General features: G+C 46.3%; 1 protein-coding gene across 1 annotated transcript in view; it reads right to left on the minus strand.

The window, feature by feature from the left end:
• Nucleotides 1–27,412, minus strand: part of LOC143955190 (uncharacterized) — a 69,743-nt gene that overhangs the window by 17,320 nt on the left and 25,011 nt on the right. The window contains 8 exon segments of the mRNA XM_077465280.1: nt 1,916–3,994; nt 6,692–6,820; nt 6,822–8,488; nt 22,422–22,545; nt 22,632–22,802; nt 22,933–23,052; nt 24,387–24,430; nt 24,537–24,706. Of these exon segments, the coding sequence (XP_077321406.1) occupies nt 1,916–3,994; nt 6,692–6,820; nt 6,822–8,488; nt 22,422–22,545; nt 22,632–22,802; nt 22,933–23,052; nt 24,387–24,430; nt 24,537–24,706 (4,504 nt within the window).

Below are 27,412 nucleotides of genomic sequence, written 5' to 3' on the forward strand. Positions count from 1 at the left end.
TCAAAATTTTTGGTATTTTTTTATTTGTTTAGCAAAAAATAAAAACCGTAGAGGTGCTCAAATACCACCAAAAGAAAGCTCTATTTGTGGGGAAAAAAATTATAAAAATTTAATTTGGGTACAGCATAGCACGACCGTGCAATTGTCATTCAAAGTGCGACAGCGCTGAAAGCTCAGAATTGGTCTGGGCAGGAAGGCATTTAAGTGCCCCCCGGTATTGAAGTGGTTAAATAGAATATAATTACCCTCGATGTGTGCTCTCTTTTTCCTCCTCCTTTCACCTTGAATATTGTACGTTATACAACGTTCTGTGCTTACCTTTCATCGGTTCCCGTCAGAGTGATCCGCACACGATATGTAATATTGGTGTCTTGTTAAAACTGCGTCATGTGGTGTTTCTCAGGGTACGAAGTAAACGTATCCTATATCTAGCCCATCCTCCGCCCCATACTTCCTGTGTTTCTTCGAGAGGGGTCTGGCTGCAGAGTGGAGCTCCACTGATGACAGGAAGCACGTGGCCTCCACTCCACTTTTTTTTTTTTTTTTTACTGTTCAGGTGTGAGGTATGAGAATTCCGCTTACTCAACGTAACATTATCTTGCACAATATAGAAAACAATTGGGCTAACTTTACTGTTTTCTTATTTTTAATTTTTTTTGTTAATTTAAAAAAGTGTATTTTTTTTTGTGAGACCACTGCGCAAACACAGTGGGACATAAAGTATCGCAACGGCAGCCATTTTCTCTATAGTGTCAAAAATATATATATAACGTTTGGGGGTTCTAAGTAATTTTCTAGCAAAAACAAAATAATTTTAACTTTTAAACAACGGATGTCAAAAATAGGCTCGGTCCTTAAAGCGGGGTTCCACCCTAAAGTGGAACCTCCGCTGATCGGAACCCTCCCTCCCCTCCGGTGTCACAATTGGCACCTTTCAGGGGGGAGAGGGGTGGAGATACCTGTCAAAGACAGGTATTTACACCCACTTCCGGGCATAGACTCCCGTGGGAGTCTACGCCATTTCCTGTCCTGCCGCGCTGTCTGCTGGGACACACACAGGTCCCAGTGACAGCGCAGAGAATTCCTATTGCGCTGCGCGACTCGCGCATGCACAGTAGGGAACCGGGAAGTGAAGCCGATTCGCTTCACTTCCTGATTCCCTCACCTAGAATGGTGGCGGCAGCAGCCGAGAGCTGAGCGATCAATCGGCCTCGGCTGCCGGCATCGCTGGAACCCGGGACAGGTGAGTGTCCATTTATTAAAAGTCAGCAGCTGTAGTATTTATAGCTGCTGGCTTTTAATATTTTTTTTGTTCGGCTCCTGTAGACTTCAATGGGGTTTTCTGTTTGAGTTAGAACATTTCCCCTGTTCGGGAGTTCTACTGCTAAACGAAACAGGGGGGTGGTTGGCCCATCCCTAGTTTTCGGGTTTTAGTGGTTATACTGGGTTGCACCTACAGGCATCTTCCCAGTATCATTCTTTTCAGTGACAATTCTGAGTAAGGCAGAAGTGATCCGAGTGGCTAATTTGCAACTCGATCACTTCTGCGTGTGGCGAAAAGGGGTCCTATCCCCCTCCCGTGGCAGCCCCCACCTCTCCCAAGCTCTCCTGTCCTATCTCTGAGGCCAAGAGCGATGCGGCCGGCTGTAATGGCTGCCCTGTATAGAGAGAGAGAAACTGAGGTAGTTCCGGCTGCCCTGGAAACCAGGAGCGTGGAGTAGTTTGTCACTTCTGGTTCTGTACCTTTGTTTACCTGGCCGCCAGCAGCAAGGAGAGCAGCCAATCAGACAGATCTGTGTCTAATCGGCTGCATTGGAGGCCAGAGGAGTGATTTGGGGTCTAATAGACATCAGGGTTCCCATCAGAGCCCCTAACCTCGGTCCCACCTATTAAACCCTTCCGATGTCCCTTTAACCTCTGGCTGGACATTAGCTTTCAAAAACCAACAGGAGCAGTCTGATTTCTTCATAATTCTCAAGATCGGAGAATGCAGACCCAGGAACTCCCAACAGGAGGTGTCCAAGCTCTTCATCGTCTTTGAGTTCTGAGAATGTAGACCCAGGAACTCCCAACAGGAGTCCGAGCTCTTCATAATGCTTGAGTTCTGAGAATGCAGACCCAGGAAATCCCAATAGGAGGTGTCCCAGTTCTTCATCATCTTTGAGTCCTGAGAATGCAGACCCAGGAACTCCCAACAGGAGGTGTCCGAGCTCTTCATCATCTTTGAGTCCTGAGAATGCAGACCCAGGAACTCCCAACAGGAGGTGTCCGAGCTCTTCATCATCTTTGAGTTCTGACAATGCAGACCCAGGAAATCCCAACAGGAGGTGTCCGAGTTCTTTATAGTCTTTGAGTTCTCAGAATGCAGACCCAGGAACTCCCAACAGAAGGTGTCCGAGTTCTTCATAATCTTTGAGTTCTGAGAATGCAGACCTAGGAACTCCCAATAGGAGGTGTCCGAGTTCTTCATAGTCTTTGAGTTCTCAGAATGCAGACCCAGGAACTCCCAACAGAAGGTGTCTGAGCTCTTCATCATCTTTGAGTTCTGAGAATGCAGAGCCAGGGACTCCCAACAGGAGGTGTCCGAGTTCTTCATAATGCTTGAGTTCTGAGAATACAGACCCAGGAAATCCCAATAGGAGGTGTCCCAGTTCTTCATCATCTTTGAGTCCTGAGAATGCAGACCCAGGAACTCCCAACAGGAGGAGTCCGAGCTCTTCGTAATGCTTGAGTTCTGAGAATACAGACCCAGGAACTTCCAATAGGAGGTGTCCCAGTTCTTCATCATCTTTGAGTCCTGAGAATGCAGACCCAGGAACTCCCAACAGGAGGAGTCCAAGCTCTTCATAATGCTTGAGTTCTGACAATGCAGACCTAGAAACTCCCAACAGGAGGAGTCCGAGCTCTTCGTAATGCTTGAGTTCTGAGAATACAGACCCAGGAACTTCCAATAGGAGGTGTCCCAGTTCTTCATCATCTTTGAGTCCTGAGAATGCAGACCCAGGAACTCCCAACAGGAGGAGTCCAAGCTCTTCATAATGCTTGAGTTCTGACAATGCAGACCTAGAAACTCCCAACAGGAGGAGTCCGAGCTCTTCATAATGCTTGAGTTCTGAGAATGCAGACCTAGGAACACCCAACAGGAGGTGTCCCAGCTCTTCATCATCTTTGAGTTCTGACAATGCAGACCTAGGAACTCCCAACAAGAGGAGTCCGAGCTCTTCGTAATGCTTGAGTTCTGAGAATACAGACCCAGGAACTTCCAATAGGAGGTGTCCCAGTTCTTCATCATCTTTGAGTTCTGAGAATGCAGACCTAGGAACACCCAACAGGAGGTGTCCCAGCTCTTCATCATCTTTGAGTTCTGACAATGCAGACCTAGGAACTCCAAACAGGAGGAGTCCGAGCTCTTCGTAATGCTTGAGTTCTGAGAATACAGACCCAGGAACTTCCAATAGGAGGTGTCCCAGTTCTTCATCATCTTTGAGTCCTGAGAATGCAGACCCAGGAACTCCCAACAGGAGGAGTCCAAGCTCTTCATAATCTTTGAGTTCTGACAATGCAGACCTAGAAACTCCCAACAGGAGGAGTCCGAGCTCTTCATAATGCTTGAGTTCTGAGAATGCAGACCTAGGAACACCCAACAGGAGGAGTCCGAGCTCTTCGTAATGCTTGAGTTCTGAGAATACAGACCCAGGAACTTCCAATAGGAGGTGTCCCAGTTCTTCATCATCTTTGAGTTCTGAGAATGCAGACCTAGGAACACCCAACAGGAGGTGTCCGAGCTCTTCATCATCTTTGAGTTCTGACAATGCAGACCTAGGAACTCCAAACAGGAGGAGTCCGAGCTCTTCATAATGCTTGAGTTCTGAGAATGCAGACCCAGGAACACCCAACAGGAAGTGTCCCAGCTCTTTATAATGCTTGAGTTCTGAGAATACAGACCCAGTAACTCCCAATAGGAGGTGTCACAGCTCTTCATCATCTTTGAGTTCTGAGAATGCAGACCCAGGAACTCCAATCCCGAATGACCCCAAATCTCTCCATAAAGAGGACCTGTCAGGGCCCATGCTGTCACAAGGGATGTTGTTCATCCCCTGAGATAGAAATAAAGTTAGCACAAAAAAAGTGGAAAAAAAACAATTTGTAGAAAATAAATAATTCATAAATAATAAGCGCCCTTGTCTCTCTTATGCGCAAATGTGAACGCATACGTTACTCCCGCATGCATTTATAAACAGTTATCACACCACACACGTGAGGTATTGTTTTGCGAACATCAGAGTGAGAGCAATAATTCTAGCACCAAACCTTCTGTACAACTCTAAACTGGTAACCTGTAAAGTCGTTTAAAGCATCGACCTATGGAGAATTTTAAGTACCTTCGTTTACTACCATTCCACGGGCAGACACAATTTTGAAGTGTGACATGTTAGGTATCTATTTACTCTGCATAACATCATCTTTCACATTGTACAAAAAAAAAAAAAAAAATGGCTAACTTTATTGTTTTTTTTTTAATTCATAAAAGTGTTATTTTTTGTAAAAAACAAATTGCGTTTGAAAAAACGTTGCACAAATACTGCGTGACATAAAAAAAATTGCAAGAACTTTGTTCTATAGGATCTCTGCAAAAAAAATAAAAATTATATATATATATATATATATATATATATATATATATATATATATATATATATATGTTAATTTTCTAGCAAAAAAAAAAAGTAAATTTTTACATGTAGGAGTGAAGTGTCAGAAATGGCCCGGGTAGTAAGTGGTTAATTTCTTCATTTTCCCAATAATTACAACTTCAAAAAACTCTCCGTGCCTCTTACTAAATACCTTGGACTGTCTACTTTCCAAAAAGAGGTAATTCGGTGGGCATTTGTACTGTCCTGGCATTTTCGCTGCCTCAGGAAATGAGATCGGCCGTCAGAACCTCAGGATTGATCGATTTTCAGAAATTTACATCATAGTTTGTAGACTCTAAAATTGTCACACAGACTAAATAATACACACTGAATTTTTTTATTTTTTTATTTTGTAAAAGAAATAAAGCATAATACATTTTCAGAATAAATCATAATGAAATCATAAAAAAATAAAATAAAAAATGTGATCACTTCCACAGAGTAACACTGTATTGTTCTGGTCACAATATGTTAAAAAAAAAAAAAGTAAAAAAAAAAAAAATATATAAATATAAATATATATATAAATATATATATAAATATATAAATATATATATATATATATATATATATATATATATATATATATATATATATATATATGTATACATACTATATGTTTTTTTACACACTGTTACCAGTCAGTGTCCCTGATCACCACCACACCAGTTATGATGACGCTGTACTGCACTGGTGACACTATGTAAAGAAAAACAATTGTGAATTTCCTTTTTTTTTTTTATTTATATATTTTCCAGAAAAATTGTGACAAAAAATTGCAACTTCAAAAAACTCTCAAAAATGCCTCCTACTAAATACCTTGGACTTTCTTCTCTCCAAAGAGAGGTCATTTGTATTGTCCTGGAGTTTTTGCTACCTCAGGGAATGAGACAGAACCTCGGGATTGATCGATTTTTCAGAAATTTACATCATAGTTTTAAGACTCTAAAGCCTCGTGTACGCGATCGGATTGTTGGCCAACAAAACCGCGGACTTTTGTCTGAAGGGCGTTGGCCCAAACTTGTCTTGCGTGCAAACAGCAAGAAATTGTCGGCCAACAAATACGAACGTAGTGACGTACTACGTTGTTTTTCAGCTCTTTAGCGCCACCCTTTGGGCTCCTTCTGCTAATTTTGTGTTAGTAGAAGTTTGGTGAGTGTTGATTCGTGCTTTTCATTTTGCGCTTTTCAGTTAGCCTCGTACACACGATTGGATTGTTGGCCAACAAAACCGTGGATTTTTGTCCGAAGGGCGTTGGCCCAAACTTGTCTTGAGTACAAACGGCAAGGAATTGTAGGCCAACAAATACGAACGTAGTGACGTACTACTTTGTTTTTCAGCTCTTTAGCGCCACCCTTTGGGCTCCTTCTGCTAATTTCGTATTAGTAGAAGTTTGGTGCGTGTTGATTTATTTCGCACTTTTCATTTTGCGCTTTTCAGTTAGTTTCTGATCAGCCGTTAGTCAACCAGACATGTTGCGGAATCGTAGGAGATAACGTGTTATTTATTATTGCCCTTGGATTTATTGCTTTGACCCAAGTCCAGTCCAGGAACAGGAACAGGAGGAGTTCTTGGACCAAAAATTGGTAGCTTTATTAATCGTGACCAATAAAGCCATATGCCTTTGTTGCGGGAGCTCCAGAAGAATAATCCAAAAGATTTTCGGAATTATCTCCGGGTGACGGACCCCTGCTTTCACCAACTCTTGGCATTGGTGACCCCCCTATATTAAGAAGCAGGACACATGCATGAGGCTTTTATTTTAATTTTTGGTTGAATAATAATGATTTGATTTGGTATATTATCTATATTTTTGGATGTATAGAATGCACGTTGTTGGTTAAGTTCTATTGGCAGATAGCATGTCTAATTTTGTTTGTTTTCTTTTTTTTAATGCACAATAAAAAAAATAGTGGAGAATAATACCCCATCGCGTGAACGGGGCTTAAAACTGCCACACCGACTAAATAATACACACTGATTGAAAAAGGTCATTAGCACGTGTGACTTCTCTGATGTGCAACAAGCGATTGTTTGTGATTGAAACATTTCCCGCACTCTGAACATGAATAAAGACGCTCACCCGTGTGACTTCTTTGGTGTTTAACAAGGTTTCCTTTTATCACTGAAAGTCTTTCCGCACTCTGAACATGAATAGGGATGTTAACCCGTGTGAATTCTTTGATGATTTAGAAGGTCTCCATTATACATGAAAGATTTCCCGGACTCTGAACAGGAATAAGGACGCTCGCCTGTGTGAGTTCTCTGGTGTTTAAGCAGCTGTTGTTTCTGTTTAAAACATTTGCCACACTCGAGGCATGAAAAGGGACGCTCACCTGTGTGAATCCTCCAGTGTATAAGAAGGTGTGCTTTCTGACTGAAACATTTTCCGCACTCTGAACACGAAAAAGGATACTCACCAGTGTGAATTCTCTGGTGATTAACCAGGTTTCCTTTATGAATGAAAGATTTCCCACACTCTAAACATGAATAAGGACGCTCACCAGTGTGACTTCTCTGGTGTTTAACAAGATCTCCTTTATAAAGAAAAGATTTCCCGCACTCTGGACATGAAAAGGTATTCTCACCTGTGTGACTTCTCCAGTGAACAAGAAGGTGTCCTTTCTGACTGAAACATTTCCCGCAATCTGAACAAGAAAAAGGACACTCCCCAGTGTGAATTCTCTGGTGATTAACAAGGTAATTTTTATTAATGAAACATTTCCCGCACTCTGAACATGAATAGGGAAGTTCACCTGTGTGAATTCTCTGATGATTTAGAAGGTCTGCATTATGAATGAAACATTTTCCACACTCTGAACATGAATAAGGACGCTCACCTGTGTGAATTCTCTGGTGTTTAACAAGGCTTCCTTTATAAATGAAAGATTTTCCGCACCCTGAACATGAATAAGGACGTTCACCTGTGTGAGTTCTCTGGTGTACAAGAAGTTCTCCTTTCTGGCTGAAACATTTCCCGCACTCTGAACAGGAATAAGGATGCTCACCCGTGTGAGTTCTCTGATGATTTAGAAGGTCTCCATTATACATGAAACATTTCCTGCACTCTGAACACGAATAAGGACGATCACCTGTGTGAGTTCTCTGGTGTTTACCAAGGTTTCCTTTACTAAAGAAAGATTTCCCACACTCTGAACATGGAAAAGGACGCTCACCTGTGTGACTTCTCTGGTGTACAAGAAGGTTTCCTTTCTGAATGAAACATTTGCCACACTCTGAACATGGATAAGGACGCTCACCTGCGTGACTTCTCTGGTGTAGAAGAAGGTTTCCTTTCTGACTGAAACATTTCCCGCACTCTGAACATGAATAAGGACGCTCACCTGTGTGAACTCTCTGGTGTTTAACAAGATCTCCTTTATTATTGAAAGATTTCCCACACTCTGAACATGAATAGGGACGCTCACCCATGTGAATTTTCTTGTGCCTAAGAAGTAACAATTTTTTGGTAAACAATTTCCCGCACTCTGAACATGACAATGAACTCTCTTCTGTGGGAACTCCTTCATGGCTTGAAGAAGATTCCTTGGGAATAGAAGGATCTATTGAGGTATCTGTAGTGTGAGATCCTATAGTCTTGGTGTGTGATCCATCAGAAGATTCCTCAGGATTAGAGGGATCCATTGATCCCCCCAATTTGGAAGGTGTGGGATGTATATTTGGAGTAACGGGATTTCCTCCTGGAGAATATTGTACAATGTTATTATCTTCTGCTTTATAATCTGGAGATACAATGAGATGTTCCTCAGAGGTATTCCGGACATTGTGTCCACCTGTTGGGAAACAATTTATCATTAAATGTTATAACCTTCCATTCGGGAGTCATATATGTTGGTCCTTCACCAAATAGTCTATAAGAGCTCCGGCATGGATTTGGGGGCAATTAGAAGAGAAAAATATGACTACAAACCAAGCGAAAGTGTCCAGAGCTCCAAACACAAAGTGCACAGTGCTATGTCTCTTCTGTTCTCGTGTGCAAAATTCTCTTCCAGAGTTTAATAAAAATGTTCTCAGTGCTCCACACCACCCGCTATCCTCCACCTTCACATCGGAGAACTCACCGGAATTCTATGACCTCTCTCTTACCAATGGGTCATTAAGCCCTTGTATCCCCCAAGAGGAAGATCATCCAGGACCACCACCTCTATACTACATCTCCCGTTATCTCATACCATACCTGCCGGTATCTTCTCACCTCAGATCCATCCCAGACTCTGACACATCAACAAAGATGGCTGCCACGCCATCACCGTCTGCAGCGCTCTCCACCAATCAGCACATAGAATACCGCCAACGTCAGAGAGCAACTCTGAGCTCTTGTACACACGATCGGAGAATCCGTCGGAATGTGTCCTATCGGATCGTGTTGTCGGATAATCCGACTATGTGTGGTTTGCATCGGACTGATTCAGTCGGAATATCCGTCGGACCCAATTTTCCAACTTGTTGGAAATATTTTCCGACCAACTGGTTCGATCGGACATACTCCGATCATGTGTAGAGAATTTTGATCGGACCAAGTGCCACGCATGCTCAGATCAAACTCCTACATCAAAGCTATTGGCTACTAGCCTGAACGTAGTCCCATCGTAACGAAATTACGTCATCACGTTCTGAATGATCGGATTTTTCGACAACTTAGTCCGACCGTGTGTATGCAACAGTTTCGACGGGCAAGATCCAACGGACAAAATCCGACGGATTTGGTTGTCGAAATCTCCGACCGTGTGTACAGGGGCTGAGAGCTTTGCAAGGTGACCGAAAGGGGAAAAGCTGCAGTGCCTTTAATGATAATGTCATAGAGGTGATCCTGGAGGATTGTCCCTGCTCTGACTCAACAACAAAGCCATAAACTTTATCTTAAGCTTCATATAGGGCTTTCATGACCTGGTGTTCTACTTATCCCTTGCATCAATTCAGACAGCTTAATTCAATGAATAAACTCACTGTATGGAGAGACAGACAATGAATCCTTTTGAATGTTCCGTTTAATGATGTGTGGTTGATGTGTGGTACTCTTAGGAAAGGGTGAGAAGAGACTACTCACCATAGGAAAAACTTGGATCGTTCTTAGTCTCTGAAATTTGCCTGATGAATTTGCAGAAGAAAGGGAATAGAGGGAAGGAAACCTTGTTCTCTTTTTTTGTATTTTGACCCTAGTGCAGACCATTTCTCATATGGGAGCTTGGAGACAATTGTGTTTACCCCTTCTACAGTGACGTACTATGTTGTTTTTCCGCTCTTTAGCGCCACCCTTTGGGCTCCTTCTGCTAATTTCGTGTTAGTAGAAGTTTGGTGCGTGTTGATTTATTTCGCACTTTTCATTTTGCGCTTTTCAGTTAGTTTCTGATCAGCCGTTAGTCAACCAGACATGTTGCAGAATCGTAGGAGATAACGTGTTATTTATTATTGGCCTTGGACTTATTGCTTTGACCCAAGTCCAGTCCAGGAACAGGAACAGGAGGAGTTCTTGGACCAAACATTCTTTGCTTTATTAATCGTGACCAATTAAGCCATATGCCTTTGCTGCGGGAGCTCCAGAAGAATAATCCAAAAGATTTTCGGAATTATCTCTAGGTGACGGACCCCTGCTTTTGTATTTTGACCCTAGTGCAGACCATTTCTCATATGGGAGCTTGGAGACAATTGTATTTACCCCTCTTGCAGTGACGTACTATGTTGTTTTTCAGCTCTTTAGCGCCACCCTTTGGGCTCCTTCTGCTAATTTCGTGTTAGTAGAAGTTTGGTGCGTGTTGATTTATTTCGCACTTTTCATTTTGCGCTTTTCAGTTCTTGCAGTGTCGAGGTAACTGAGTCCAGGTAGTTTTGGGTCTGCCTCGGCTAGCTGAAGCTCAAAGAGAAGGTCACTCAGTCTCTGGAACGCCTTGTTGTCCTTACCAGATATCTTTGGGAAAGTTTCCAGACACATGAACAAGGCATTTTCTATAGCTTTTGGACTGCCATAACTTTGCTTTAGTTGATCCCATGCAGCGGTGAGGCCTGTTGTAGGATTGTCCATGAAAACTGATCTTAATGGCCTAACACGTGCAGCACATCGAGGGCCAAGCCATCTGATCAGCAGATCCAATTCTTCAGCAGCTGTAATGCCACGATCGCTGATTGCAGTTTTGAAAGCACATTTCCAACTTTTGTAGTTCTCAGGTTGGTCGTCAAAACTTGTAAGACCAGTCTTTGTGAGCTCTCTAAGTCACTCAGTGAGTGTTGAGTATCTTGAACTATGGGTTCTAGAAGACTTTTTAAAACATCTGGTGGAAACAGATCTTGTTTAATGGGACCCTCTAGTGACAGTAGTTCATGTTCAACAGACACTGTATTAGATTCAGAAACAATCTTCTCCCAAAATAGTTTCAAGCTATTAGATAATTCAGTTAGTCATAGTTCATAGTTTTCCATTACTTTCCAAGTTGGTTGGCTCAAGATCTTGTGCTGGGGTTGCTCTGTGTTCACATTCAGAGTCGTGGTAACTCATAATCAGGCTCACACTGCGCTGCCCTCTTGTTTTTTCTTGCAATGAGTCCAGTAAATCTTGTCTGTATCAGTGCTGTCATGCAGAAATCTTGTAATTAGTCTGTGAAACTCAGTTTTTCTACTGTTCTGACTCAACTGCAAAGCCATAAACTTTATCTCCAGCTTCATATAGGGCTTACATGACCTGGTGTTCTATTTATCCCTTGCATCAATTCAGAGAGCTTAACTCAATGAATAAACTCACTGTATGGAGAGACAGACGATGAATCCTTTCGAATGTTTTACGTTTAATGATGGATATGGATATTCATAGGTAGAAAAACGTTGGTGTTGTAAGCCACATGGAAAGATGTGGTGTGGAGCACTGAGAGCATTTTTATTCATCTCTGGAAGAGAATTTTTGTGCGTTTGGAGCGCTGGACAGTTTCTTTTTTGAATATTGAAGCACTTTCATGTTGGAAATTGAGAAAGGAGATGGACCTTAAATTTTGGTTGCCGGGTCGGGCCGACATGCAACTGTGCGGGTGCCAGCGCTGTTCCAAAGTTAGCTGTGCTTGGGAAAGCCCGTACACGCTCGGCAATTTTCGGAAAGGTGGGCGCATGTGCAGTGACAGGATGGCGCTGAGCGGTGCCATTTTAAAAGTAAAAACACTCAGTCTGGTGTGTGCTGTGCCTCTTCCTACATCCCCTCCGCAACCTTTGACCTTCTATCCCCACCACAGCCTCTGACATCCTGTCCCTCCCGTAGCCTCTGACCTCCTGTCCCTCCTGCAGCCTCTGACCTCATGTCTCCCCCGCAGCCTCTAACCTCAATTCTCCCCTGTAGCCTCTGACCTCCTGTCCCCCCCGCAGCCTCTGACCTCCTGTCCCCCCCGCAGCCTCTGACCTCTTGTCCCCCCGCAGCCTCTGACCTCCTGTCCCCCCCACAGCCTCTGACCACATGTCTCCCCGCAGCCTCTGATCTCCTGCCCCCCGCAGCCTCTGACCTCCTGTCCCTCCCGCAGCCTCTGACCTCCTGTCCCTCCCGCAGCCTCTGACCTCCTGTCCCCCCCGCAGCCTCTGACCACATGTCTCCCCCGCAGCCTCTGATTTCCTGCCCCCCGCAGCTTCTGACCTCCTTCCCTCCACGCAGCCTCTGACCTCCTGTCCCCCCCGCAGCCTCTGACCTCCTGTCCTCTCCCGCAGCCTCTGACCACATGTCTCCCCCGCAGCCTCTGATCTCCTGCCCCCCGCAGCCTCTGACCTCCTGTCCTCCCCGCAGACTCTGACCTCCTGTCTCCCCCGCAGCCTCTGACCTCCTGTCCCCCCCGCACCCTCTGACCTCTTCTGTCGTCCCCTCCGCAGCCTCTGACCTCTCCTGTTGTCCCCTCCGCAGCCTCTGTCCTCCCCTGTAACATTTGCAGCCTCTGACCTCCCCTGTACCATCCACAGCCTCTGACCTCACCTGTCTTCCCCTCCTGTCCCCCCGCAGTCTCTGACCTCCTGTCCCCCCGCAGCCTCTGACCTCCTGTCTTCCCCGCAGCCTCTAATCTCCTCCTCCCTATAGCCTCTGACCTCCTGTACCATCCGCAGCCTCTGACCTCCCCTGTACCATCCACAGCCTCTGACCTCACCTGTCGTCCCCTCCTGTCCCCCCGCAGTCTCTGACCTCCTGTCCCCCCACAGCCTCTGACCTCCTGTCTTCCCCGCAGCCTCTGATCTCTTCCTCCCCGCAGCCTCTGACCTCCTGTACCATCCGCAGCTTCTGACCTCCCCTGTATCACCCGCAGCCTCTGACCTCCCCTGTACCACCCGCAGCCTCTGACCTCCCCTGTACCAGCCACAGCCTCTGACCTCCCCTGTACCATCCGCAGCTTCTGACCTCCCCTGTACCACCCGCAGCCTCTGACCTCCCCTGTACCACCCGCAGCCTCTGACCTCCCCTGTACCACCCGCAGCCTCTGACCTCCCCTGTACCAGCCACAGCCTCTGACCTCCCCTGTACCAGCCACAGCCTCTGACCTCCCCTGTACCATCCGCAGCTTCTGACCTCCCCTGTACCACCCGCAGCCTCTGACCTCCCCTGTACCACCCGCAGCCTCTGACCTCCCCTGTACCACCCGCAGCCTCTGACCTCCCCTGTACCAGCCACAGCCTCTGACCTCCCCTGTACCATCCGCAGCTTCTGACCTCCCCTGTACCAGCCACAGCCTCTGACCTCTCCTGTACAATCCAGAGCCTCTGACCATCTCTTGTCTTATATCACATCTGGAGAGGAGTGCCGCCAGGATGGGGGTCATGGGAGAAGTCAGACATGTATGGACTGTGGAGAGGAAACCGGCACCTGAGAGCAGGTCAGTGACAGCGCCGCCAGACCAGTCTGAGGGGGAGCCAATACAATGTTGTAAGGGGGCACTGATATAAGGGTTTCCCCCTAATATCAGTAAACCCCCTTATATTAGTGTTTTCTTTCTGCAGAAGGTGGTCTCTGGTCATCAGAGTCCTCCCCACATTCCCAGAGTTCCCCTTTATATCATAGTCTTCAGGATTCCACTTTACAGTGCAAGGGGGAACTCTGATGTAAAGGGCAATGCTGCAGACCCTGATGTAAGTGAGAACTCTGATGTAAAGGGGAATTCAGTGGACTCTGATGTAAGTGGTTCTCTGGTCACCAGTGCCCCCCTTTATATCAGAGTTCTCGCTTAGATCATGATCTGCAATGTTCCCCTTTATATCAGAGTTCCCTTGCACTGTAAAGGGGGAATCCTGCAGACTCCTGATGTAAGGGGGAACTCTGTACTGGGTTATATTAATCTGACCTTCATGTAAATGGCGAAATATGCTTTTTGACTTTTGTTTAACTTAAACACATTGCTATTAGCTTTAACTACATGTTTATAGCTTAAATATTGACATTTGTACTGAAAACTGCCATTTTAGGCACTTTTATTGCAGTGTCAGTAAAAAATGTGTCTGTTCCACTAAATTACATGATTTTTGCCAGTAATTAATGTGTGCTGTTTGTAAATTCCACGTCTCTCTCATCTATATATAATACACTCTTCAAATGTGCTTTAAAATGCATGGTTTTCCCTTTTGTGAACAAGAAAATAATGACGCTATGTTGTTGGGCTGGTATAATAATGCTATGGAGCTGGTATGAAAGTATTTCCAGGGCTGATTTTTATTCCCAGTCTGGCCCTGTTTCTGGGGTCCCTGATGTAGGGGAAGACTCTCTGGGGACCCTGATGTAAGTAGGGAGGCTCTCTGAAGATCCTGATGTGAGGAGTAGTGATGGCGAATTTCGGTCGTTCGCGGTCCGCTCGTTCGCTCGCCTTTTTCCGTCGATCGCCCTGGCGGACTTACGTGTTTAATGTGTAAAATAACTTTGACCTATGATGACACGTCTATCATGGGGTACAGGACAGCCAATTGAGACATGACAGCACATGGACACTTGGACATTCCCCCTAACCTATAAATACACCCGATCCGGTGGCCATTTTACATTCTTTCTTTTGTCACTATAGGGAAAGGTTGCTGTTTGGAGCAGGGACAGATAAAACGCTAGCTATTTGGTACACAAAAGTTATTTTCAGGACTGGTATAGGTGTTAGGTGTATATAGGTTTGCTGTGCTACTGATTCTTGCAGCAGCCTGAGTGTCTTTTGTCAGTTTAGAGAAAGGGAAAGGACGGTGTGTGCTACAGGGAGAGTCAGTTTAGTCGTCATCATCATCATCATCATCATCATCATTAGCTGTTACTATCAGGTCCACAAAAGATCTATTCCAGTAACCACTAATTGTTCCAGGCTCCTCTTTTATGCCACTTTGTATAGGGACAGGAAGGAAGCAGTGTGTCAGGCAGTGAGGGTCAGTTTAAAGACTTGCTGTTACTATTAGTTCCACAAAGGTTCTTTTCAGGACTGGTATCAGTGGTATGGTAATAGGCTTGTACACGTATAATATTCTTTCTTCCAAATATAGAAAGAATATTATACTTGACTGCTGCCCTTCTGCTGCAGTCTGCTAATCATTCACAACTCACTTGTTCCACAAAGCTCTTTATCAGGACTGGTAACTTGGTCTGTGTAGGGTGCTACAGTACATAGGGTTGAGTGAGGTACAGTCTGCTGTTCTGTAAGGACCGCTATCGGTCCACAATAGATAGGGTTGAGGTGCACCACTGCTGACCGCTGCCCTATACTGCAGCAGTCCTTCAGCAGTATAGGGACTGACGTACAGTCTGCTAATCACTAACACACAACCTGCTTGGTCCACAAAAGTTCCTATAAGGACTGGTAACTTGGTCTAGGGTGCTACAGTACATAGGGTTGAGTGAGGTACAGTCTGCTGTTCTGTAAGGACTGCTATTGGTCCACAATAGATAGGGTTGAGGTGCACCACTGCTGACCGCTGCCCTATACTGCAGCAGTCCTTCATTGGTATAGGGACTGACGTACAGTCTGCTAATCACTAACACACAACCTGCTTGGTCCACAAAAGTTCTTATAAGGACTGGTAACTTGGTCTAGGGTGCTACAGTACATAGGGTTGAGTGCGGTACAGTCTGCTGTTCTGTAAGGACCGCTATCGGTCCACAATAGATAGGGTTGAGGTGCACTACTGCTGACTGCTGCCCTATACTGCAGCAGTCCTTCATTGGTATAGGGACTGACGTACAGTCTGCTAATCACTAACACACAACCTGCTTGGTCCACAAAAGTTCTTATAAGGACTGGTAACTTGGTCTAGGGTGCTACAGTACATAGGGTTGAGTGCGGTACAGTCTGCTGTTCTGTAAGGACCGCTATCGGTCCACAATAGATAGGGTTGAGGTGCACCACTGCTGACCGCTGCCCTATACTGCAGCAGTCCTTCATTGGTATAGGGACTGAGAGCTTTGTCACAGGGTCATTTAAAAAATGACAGGCAGAGGAAGAGGCAGGCCCTTCCGCATGGGTGGTAGGGGTAGGGCAGGAGCAACAGGCTTGAGCCAAAGCGGGAAGTTGCAGAAGGTGCGTTCAATTACTTTAAAGGACGCACCAGACTTGGTTGAATGGCTCGCTCAGCCTTACTCTTCTGCACCCTCCTCATCCTCTCGATCTGCACCCTCTTCTTCACTCTGCTATGTGCACCCCCAAAGACACTACCACCAACAACATCACCACCACCACATACCTTCTGCTTGAGTCACTGGAATTATTTTCCGATCCATATCAAGAGGACATTTCTGATGCGCAGCCACTCTTGGTATTGTATCAGGAAGAGGAGGTAGCAACAACCGCTACTCAGCAGTCTGACGACAGTACCCAGATCAGCCCAAGGAGGAGGTTGGTCCCCGGTGTTGCTGCCTACTCCGAGATCTCTACTTATAGCGGTGGGGAAGGTGACGTCGATGATAACATGTCTAGTGATGTCACGTGGGTGCCCACAAGAGAGGAAGAGGAGGGGAGTTCAGAGGGAGATATGGACCAGCAGATAGGGAGGAGAAGCAGGAATAACTTACATTGCACAGGAGGGACAAAGCAGACTGCAAATGTATCAGGAGCGAGTCATCGACCATGTACGGTCACATCTGGCGCTCCCAGGACACCGGCACATGGCTCCGCAGTGTGGGCTTTTTTTAACGTGTCCGCTGCTGACAATAGCGTTGCCATCTGCAATCTTTGCAGTCAACGCATTAGTCGCGGTAAGCCCAACACTCACCTAGGGACGACCGCCTTAAGAAGGCACATGAGCAGCCATCACCGAGCCGAGTGGGAGCAACGGAACACACAAAGCCACACTGCAGGCTCTCACCGTCCAGCCTCGTCTTCTACTTCTCCTTCTCCTCTCTCCTCACAATTGTCCTCCACTCCACCTTCCATCACGCCAAGCTCACGTTTTTCTGCAAAAAGGCAGGCTTCCGTGGGCCTAATGTTCGAGCGTAAAAAAATGATGACGCCGGATAACCCTCTTGCCCAACGGTTGACGGCTGGCTTGTCAGAACTCATAGCCCGCCAACTACTGCCATATAAACTGGTGGACTCGGAGGCCTTTCGCAAATTTGTGGCCATTGGAACACCACAATGGAAGGTCCCAGAAAGGAAGTATTTCTCAGAGAAGGGCATCCCAGAGCTATATGGCCATGTTCAGCGGCAAGTGAATGTATCTCTGCCACACAGTGTCGGTGCCAAGATACATCTGACCACAGACACGTGGTCTAGCAAACCCGGGCAGGGAAGGTATATCACTTTTACTGCCCACTGGGTGAACCTTCTGACGGCCGTCAAGCATGTAACCCGTGGCACCCGTGTAGATTTGGTTTTACCGCCACGGATTGCATGCAGGCCTGACTCTTCTTCTCCTCCTCCTCCTACTCCATCCTCCTCCCTCTCCTCCTCAGCTGCCTCCTCCTTTTCCGCTGCTAGCGTCTCTTCCGCTGCACCGCCCAAGCTCCCCAGAACCTATTCCACATGCCAGGTGAGACGTTGCCATGCCGTGCTGCGTCTGTTGTGCCTGGAAGCCAAGAGCCACACTGGCCCGGCACTCCTTTCAGCTTTGCGTTCACAGGCAGATCAGTGACTAACACCGCTCAATTTGACAGTTGGTAAAGTGGTGTGTGACAACGGTGCCAATCTGCTTAGCGCATTGAAACAGGGCAAAATCACGCACGTGCCATGCATGACACACATCTTAAACTTGGTCGTGCAGCGATTCCTTGTCAAATACCCTGGGGTCCAGGACATCTTGCGGCAGGCAAGGAAAATCTCGGCCCATTTCAGAAGATCTTACACAGCCATGGCTCGCCTTGCTGACATTCAGCGGCGACACAATCTGCCGGTCAGACGTCTTATTTGCGATTGCCCGACGCGATGGAACTCAACCTTCTATATGCTTGATAGGCTGCTCCAGCAGAAACGTGCAGTTAACGTCTACCTGTATGAACTCTGCGAAAGAAACGGTTCTGGGGAGCTGGGGGTTTTTTCACCGCGCCAGTGGCTGCTCATGCGCGACGCATGCTGACTTCTGCGGCCATTTGAGGAGATCACCAAACTGGTCAGTCGCAGCCATGGTGCCATCAGTGACATGGTACCTTATGCCTTCTTTATGGAGCGTGCATTGCGTTGTGTCATTGATCAGGCTGTGGAGGAGCAGGAGCGGGAAGATGAGGAAGTCGCAATGCTGGATGAATTCCCAGGGGGGGCTACTCTATCTGAGACAAGTCAACAACAGGAGTCTGAAGAGGAGTCAGAGGAGGATGGTGCCGGGGCGGATGAGGAGGAGCAAGAAGTGCGTGCTTTAAACCTTTCTGGGATCCCTGTTGTGCGTGGATGGGGAGAGGAGAATGAAGAGGACGACATTATCCTGGATGATGAGCAGGAGCCAGGCCACCACACCGCTTCCACTTTAGTGCAAATGGGGGCCTTCATGCTCCAGTGTTTTAATAGGGACCCCCGTATAAAAAGCATAAGGGTCAAGGACCAGTACTGGGTGGCAACGTACTTAGACCCCCGGTACAAACACAAAATGGCGGAAATGTTACCGCCGTCGCAGAGGGCTGTCAGAATGCAGCACTTCCAGGCCTTGCTTCGAGAAATGCTGCATTCTGCTTTTGCGAGCGCTGGCAGAGGAGCAATTCCCACTCCCAGAGAAGGATTTGCGGGTACCAATCCAACAGCGCCTGCAAGAAGAGGCCGGTTTGAAGATGTGTTGGTGACTTCGGATATGAGGTCATTCTTTCAGCTGACCCATCGACAGGTGTCATCCGGATCCAGCATCAGGGAACGCCTAGACCGTCAGGTGTCCAACTACATCGGGTTAACGGCCGAGCTCACGACAGTGTTAACTACCTCACATTTCTAAAAATGAATGAGGCATGGATCTCGGAGGAATTCAACACATGTGACCAGTAGACCATGTATATGTCTATAAACTATTTTTTTAATCAAGCACACAGACCTTCTTTCTTCATTTGGCTCACTTCCTTGTCCCAAAAAAGCACACCGTACTATATGCCCGTACCCTCCTCTTTGAAGAGGTTGAGCGGTGTCATATTTCTACTGGGGCTGCTTATGATATCCCTGTGCTGTGCTGACTTCCTCCTGGGGCTGCTTACGGTGCTGCTGTCAGTGCTGTGTATCACGGTGCTGGTGTGAGTGCTTAATGTCACGGTGCTGCTGTCAGTGCTGTATGTCACGCTTCTGATGTCAATGCTCTCTATCACGGTGCTGCTGTCAGTGCTGTATATCACGGTGCTGATGTCAGTGCTTAATGTCACGCTGCTGATGTCAGTGCCCTCTATCACGGTGCTGCTGTCAGTGCTGTATATCACGGTGCTGATGTCAGTGCTGTATGTCACGCTGCTGATGTCAGTGCTCTCTATCACGGTGCTGCTGTCAGTGCTGTATATCACGGTGCTGATGTCAGTGCTTAATGTCACGCTTCTGATGTCAGTGCCCTCTATCACGGTGCTGCTGTCAGTGCTGTATATCACGGTGCTGATGTCAGTGCTGTATGTCACGCTGCTGATGTCAGTGCTCTCTATCACGGTGCTGCTGTCAGTGCTGTATATCACGGTGCTGATGTCAGTGCTTAATGTCACGCTTCTGATGTCAGTGCTCTCTATCACGGTGTTGCTGTCCATGCTGTATGTCACGGTGCTGGTGTTAATGCTTTATGTCACGCTGCTGATGTCAGTGCCCTCTATCACGGTGCTGTTGTCAGATGACTCTATCACGGTGCAGGTGTCATTGCTGTATGTCACGCTGCTGGTGATCATCTCCTGCACCCTCTTCTTTGCCTACCCTGGTCCCTGACCTTCCCTCTCCTCCATTGCCTTCATGCGCTCCACAGTCCTGAATTGTCAGAACAATTTCCCATATAAAAAAAGAATGCTTGTAGTTATCAATCCCAAATTCACCTCATACATGTATTATGTCATTGGCCATGTGGTGGGACTATGTTTTCCCAGCTAATAATTACCTCGTGGCTGCAAATTCGACCTAAAGGTTTGAAACGTTCGCCTCCCATTGAAGTCAATGGGGCCCGCCGCGAACGTTCGGTTTCGCGAACGGTTGGCCACGTTCGCGGTCCGCGTTCGCGAAACGTCCCGTCGGAGGTTCGGGCCATCACTAGTGAGGAGGGGCTCTTGGAGGACCCTGATGTAAGGGGTGGCTCTCTGGGGACCATAATGTGGGGGGGGGGCTCTCTGGGGACTCTAATGTAAGGGGAGGCTCTCTGGGGACCCTAATGTAGGGGGAGGCTCTCTGGGGACCCTGATGTAAGGAGGGAGGCTCTCTGAGGATCCTGATGTAAGGGGAGGCTCTCTGGGGACCCTAATGTTGGGGGAGGCTCTCTGGGGACCCTGATGTAAGGAGGGGCTCTCTGAGGACCCTGATGTAAGGGGGCTCTCTGGGGACGCTGATGTAAGAAAGGGGCTTTCTGGGGACCTTGATGTAAGGGAAGACTCTCTGGGGACCCTGATGAAAGGAGGGGCTCTCTGAGGACACTGATGTAAGGGGGGCTCTCTGGGGAACCTGATGTAAGAAAAGGCTCTCTGGGGACCCTAATATATATACAAACACATATATTATTGTCAGGGCTGGCTTAGCCCTTCCTTCTCTGGGCTGGCTGCTCAGCTGTCGGCTAATTGCCAGCTCTCATCTCTCTCCACAGTTACCAGCTGTTCCTGATCCTGCTTGTCTGACCTGCCTACTTAAAGCTGTCCAGCTCACTTCACCTCTGCCTTTGCCTTGGTCACATCACAAGAAACCATATCCTGTGGTTCTGTTCAACAGCCAGTAGCCAATAGCTTCCGTCTCATAGTTGAATTTGTGCATGCGTGATTTTTGGCGTGTCAGAATTGCATACACACGATCGGAATTTCCGATAGAACGTCGTGTGGCGCTGGTGTGTCTGAGTGTATGAGTGTGTTCTGGGTTCATGTACTTATTTCTTCTGGACATTTGGTACTATTACCCATTTTTATACTGTACTGTTGTAAGTAGTCTTTAGGATCTGTAATATCCTCACCCCTCTTGGATGCAGTACTTCTGTCTGTTTATTGTCAGGGCTGGCTTAGCCCTTCCTTCTCTGGGCTGGCTGCTCAGCTGTCGGCACTTGCCAGCTCTCATCTCTCTCCACAGTTACCCAGCTGTTCCTGATCCTACTCGTCTGACCTGCCTACTTAAAGCTGTCCAGCTCACTTCACCTCTGCCTTCGCCTTGGTCACATCACAAGAAACCATCTCCTGCGGTTCTGTTTAAAGACTGGCTTGCTGACATTCCTTCTGGCTCTTTATACTGTTTGCTGTTGCTCTACTTGGATCCCTGACTTCTGGCCTGGCTGATTACCCGATCTGGTTATTGAACTCTGGCCTGGCTGACTACTCCATCCGGTTACTTGACTCTGGCTATGCTTTGACTATGCTTTTTCTATTTACCTTTTTATTTTTATTTAATAAACAAGTGGGATTTAATTGTACTTCTGTCTCAGTCTGATTCATGGTTTCTGACAATTATATACATGTCTGTTCTATATTGTTGTACTTATTGTTTGACTGTTTTGTTTAAAGGAGGGAGTATTGTATTGGGAGCACTGAAGTGTCAGGTGTGACTTTGTGGCAATGGCAAATGGTTTACATAGCTCACGTCATCACGGGTCAGGTAGAGGGCCCCTTAGCAGAATTTTGCTTAGGGCCCCAGGGAGGTCAGGACCGGCACTGGTTGGGAACATGATGTTATATTGAGGAATGGAGATGGACCTTTCATATGGTGTCCAGTATCTCCTCCTCATTTGTTGGGCACAATACACATAATACATTGGGTGGTGGGGTGGGTACATCGATGATGTTCTTGCTGTCGTCAGTTAAGGTTTCTCAATATTTCCTTTACAGAAAGATTTGATGATCTCTATTTTGTACATGAGCAGCAAACTGTGTGTGTAACTAAATAAAAAAAAACCTCTGTACATGGAAGGGAAACCTTGTTTTTAGAGCTGTGTGGATAAGGAGCAGTCTTGTTCTAGATGACTATACCCAATATATATAAATGAGGGATTGTGTGATCTTCCAGTATGGAATCCCAGGAATACAGAGGACGGGGACATCTCTCTGGTGGGTTCCCATTACTGGATCCATCTGTAGGAAACACACACACTGACTGAATACATTGTTTCTATGTGTTTATCAGATGATGGGGGATCTAGGTGGAGCCTCCGTACTGCTCTCTCCTTTACAATAAGGTCTCCTCTTACCCGGTGATGTGAGGGGAGGCTGATTCTCCATCATGACGTCCTTGTAGAGATCCTTGTGTCCTTCTAAATACTCCCACTCCTCCATGGAGAAATAGACAGTGACATCCTGACACCTTATAGGAACCTGACACACACAATGATACAGTCACCATCCAGACACATCCCTTGTCTGTTACTGGATAATGTCCCAGAATTCCCGGCACCGCTCACCTCTCCTGTCAGCAGACCAATGATCTTCTTGGTGACTTCTAGAATCTTCTTGGCACTGGTTACCTCTGTTGTCAGGCAGTGAGGTGGAAGCACTGTGATGGGTGATGTCCTGTGAAGATTACTGCTGGGTGTTAATGATTCACCAGATATTTTTCTCACTATTTTAAATTCCTGTGTAAAGAGAGAAAGTAACAAATATCACTACAGACTTCCCAGAATCCTCCTCACCTCTCCGGTCAGGTCTGTATTTTATTAATAGAGATAAGAGTGATGTCATGTGACCTCCCAGAATCCTCCTCACCTCTCCGGTCAGCAGGTAGATGATCTCCAGGGTGAGGTCTAATATCCTCTCAGTCATGTGATTTTGGCCCGTCTCCATCCTCATTGATGTGGTCATGTGATCTATACAGGACTCTCCTCTCTGTAGACGGATAATAAATTGAGAATTATCTGGACTGTACTGGGATGAATAATGTCTGCACAGAGTTCCTACATTGTAAATTCCCTTTAAATAACTAAAATCTTTCATTTTAGGCTTACAATGACTGGGGAAGGATTTGGCCTTCTTTCAAGATATTCTTGTCCAGGTTGGGGAGATTTCCTTTGACTTCCTGTCCAGCATTTATCTGGAATATAAACCAGAGGTTCTGAATGGACAGTTGGATAAATGGTTCTATATTTAGGTTATATATGGTCTATAAACCAGAAGCTCTGGATAAATATTTGGATAAGTGGCTTTATTTAGGATGTATCTGGTTTATAAACCAGAGGCTCTGGATGGACAGTTGGATAAATGGTTCTATATTTAGGATGTATCCGGTCTATAAACCAGAGGCTCTGGATGGACAGTTGGATAAATGGTTCTATATTTAGGATGTATCCGGTCTATAAACCAGAGGTTCTGGATGGACAGTTGGATAAATGGTTCTATATTTAGGATGTATCCGGTCTATAAACCAGAGGTTCTGGATGGACAGTTGGATAAATGGCTCTATATTTATAATGTATCCGATCTATAAACCAGAGGCTCTGGATGGACAGTTGGATAAATGGTTCTATATTTAGGATGTATCCGGTCTATAAACCAGAGGCTCTGGATGGACAGTTGGATAAATGGTTCTATATTTAGGATGTATCCGGTCTATAAACCAGAGGTTCTGGATGGACAGTTGGATAAATGGCTCTATATTTAGGATGTATCCGGTCTATAAACCAGAGGTTCTGGACGGACAGTTGGATAAATGGCTCTATATTTAGGATGTATCTGGTCTATAAACCAGAGGCTCTGGATGGACAGTTGGATAAATGGCTCTATATTTATAATGTATCTGATCTATAAACCAGAGGTTCTGGATGGACAGTTGGATAAATGGCTCTATATTTAGGATGTATCCGGTCTATAAACCAGAGGTTCTGGATGGACAGTTGGATAAATGGCTCTATATTTAGGATGTATCCGGTCTATAAACCAGAGGTTCTGGACGGACAGTTGGATAAATGGCTCTATATTTAGGATGTATCCGGTCTATAAACCAGAGGTTCTGGATGGACAGTTGGATAAATGGTTCTATATTTAGGGTGTATCTGGTCTATAAACCAGAAGCTCTGGATGGACAGTTGGATAAATGGTTCTACATTTAAGATGTATCTGGTTTGGCTGTTGGAGATAAAGACATCACAGTGACTATGGAGGAAGGGAACAGAAAAGATGGTGGGGGGGATTTATTGGTTTAAACAGAAACATAATCTTATTACCCTCTTTGTGTGTTGCAGTGATGTTTGCTCTCTTTTTCCTCCTCCTTTCACGTTGGATATTGTACGTTATACAACGTTCTATGCTTCTCTTTCGTCAGTACTTGTCAGAGTGATCCGAGCACGATATGTGATATTCTTTATCTAGCCTACCCTCCTCCCATACTTCCTGTGCTTCTTCTGCTAACTCATCTATTGTTTTCTGCAAACTCGCAGAAAGGGGAAGTAAGGTCCACCCTTCCCCCATCTCCATCAATATAAGTACTTGTATTTTGGCCATTAATTCTCTACCAAGTAAATTCACAGAGCACCCGGGAATGACTCTACAAGGGTGATACACCGTGCATCTATCATCTAAACTGCTCACAAGAAAGCAACGGGTTTCCCGGGGTCTTTGTCAGGACCCCATTTATACCCACAGAAGGCTCACATTCTGTCAGAGTTCCAGTATATTCTCCCGTCTTCACCCTAGGTTGACACCTATGCGCTTTTTAGTGCATTTTACCATTTGTAGAAATGCACTACAGTCCATTTAACATTGTTTCCTATGGTACACATTCAAATCTATATGTTTTTCAGCCAGTCAGTCTTTGGAAAGGGTCAGGGATTTTTTTGCGTTTTTTGTGTAAAAGACTTTAATGGACCCGCACAGTGGTGTAGTGGGTAGCACTCTCAACCTAGCAGTAAGAAGGGTCACTGGTTCAAATCCCAACCACGACACTACCTGCCTGGAGTTTGCATGTTCTCCCTGTGCCTGTGTGGGTTTCCTCCAGGTACTCCGGGTTTCCTCCCACAATTCCAGAACATGCAGGTAGGTTAATTGGCTTCTGTCCAAAATTGGCCCTAGTATATGAATGGGGACCTTGGATTGTGGGCTCCTTGAGGGTAGGGACCAATGTCAATTGTAGATACTCACTCAGGTTGAACTGGATGGACTGGTGTCTTTATTCAACCTAACTATGAACAACGCAAGTGTTTTGCAATTTTTCTTTTCATTAAAGAGGAAGTAAACCCTTTCAAACCACTTTGACCTACAGGTAAGCCTAGATTAAGGCTTACCTGTAGGTCCAAGCAATATCTCCTAAACCTATATGGTTTAGGAGATATTTGCCCGAAAATGGGCACAGCTGTCTACGGCGCATGCGCCGTAGACAGCGGCGCGCAGGCGCACTAAATGCGGCAAGTCCAAGAATGGATTTGCCTAATTTGTCGACTCCCGTGCGCATGCGCGGGAGTGACATCATCGCGGCTTCGCCGAATGGCAGCGGCGGAGCTGCGAGACGCGACTCCCGTGCGCATGCGCGGGAGTGACGTCATCGCGGCTTCGCCGCTGTGATTCGTCGGAGCTGCGAGACGCCACCAGCAAGATGGATGCGGCGGACTACAGGGGACAGCGGCGACTTCGCTGGCTCCTGTGTCAGGTAAGTGACACATAATGAGCTACTATGCGATGCATAGTAGTCCATTATGCTTTACCTTTGCAGGGAAAAAAAGAGGAAGTAAACCCATCAGGGTTTACTTCCTCTTTAAGAAACTGTGAATAGCTGGTTGTTAAGGAACGAGTCGGAAGCCTTAGCAACTATTGAGTCATTAGCTGTCAGTAGAGTTCCTGGCTGACAGCTGAATGTAAAAACAATAATTGCTGGCAATAAAAACTAAATCGGGATAAAAATGGTGTGGAGTCCCCCTCCAAATCCAAACCAGGACCTTCGGGTCTGCTATGAATTTGGAGGGGAGCCCCACGCCATTTTTTTTTATTTAAAAATGGTGTAGGGGTCCCCTACAAATCCATACCAGGTCCTTATCCAAGCCTGGCAGGTCAGGAAAAGGAGGGGACAAGCGAGTGCCCCCCCACCCCTTCCTGAACTATACCAGGATTCATGCCCTCAACATAAGGGGGGGGGGGGGCTTTTGTGGCAGCGGAGATCTACCCACCCAAAGCACCTTATCCCTATGTTGATGGGGACAAGGGCCTCTTCCCCACAACCCTGGGCTGTGGTTGTGGGGGGGTCTGCGGGGAATTTAGAAGCCCTCTTAAACAAGGGGCCCCCCAGAACCCCTCCCCTACCTATGTAAATAAGTATGGGTTACATCGTACTCCTACTCATTCATTAAAAAAGTGTCAAAAAGAAATACACACACACACACACAGTTTTTGACAATTCCTTTATTAAAAATTTTGGAAAAATGTCCCCCGATGTAGCTCCATCATCAATCACGCCACCCGCTGCCTCCACTGGACCCCAAAAAAATCAAGCCAAGCCCTTTTTTGTGATTAACAGGCAATTGCCTGGTCATGTGACCTTGTACCCAAGCAAAATTGACGTCCTTTTTCCCCACAAATAGATTTCTTTTGGTGGTATTTGATCACCTCTGCATTTTAATAGTTTGCGTAAAAGTTATAGCGTCTACAAAATAGGGGATAGATTTATGGCATTTTTATTATTATTATTTTTTTGTTAGTAATAGCGGTGATCTGTGATTTTTATCATGACTGTGACATTGCGACGGACAGATCGGACACTTTTGACACTGTTTTTAGACCAATGGCATTTATACAGCGATCGGTGCTATAAAAATGCACTGATTACTGTGTAAATGTCACTGGCAGGGAAGGGGTTAAACCAGGGGGTCTCAAACTGGCGGCCCTCCAGCTGTTGCTGAACTACAAGTCCCATCATGCCTCTGCCTATGAGAGTCATGCTTAGAACTGTCAGCCTTGCAGTGCCTCATGGGAATTGTATTTCTGCAACAGCTGGAGGGCCACTAGGGGGCGATCAAGGGGTTAACTGTGTTCCCTCAGCATGTTCTAACTGTAGGGGGGATGGGGTCACTAGAACATGACAGAGATCACTGCTCCCGATCACTGGGAGCAGTAGATCCCTGTCATGTTGCTAGGCAGAACAAGGAAATGCCTTTTTTCTGCCTCTCAGTGCCGCGGTCGCGGGCCACCGGTGGACATCGAGTCTGCGGGACCCGCTAGCCACGGATGACGCAGCGACATACGGGTATGTTGTTTTGCACACCCG

The sequence above is a fragment of the Lithobates pipiens genome, unplaced genomic scaffold (assembly GCF_037356315.1).
Source record: "Lithobates pipiens isolate NorthernLeopardFrog02 unplaced genomic scaffold, aLitPip1_a1.2 Scaffold_35, whole genome shotgun sequence".
Lineage (NCBI taxonomy): Eukaryota > Metazoa > Chordata > Amphibia > Anura > Ranidae > Lithobates > Lithobates pipiens.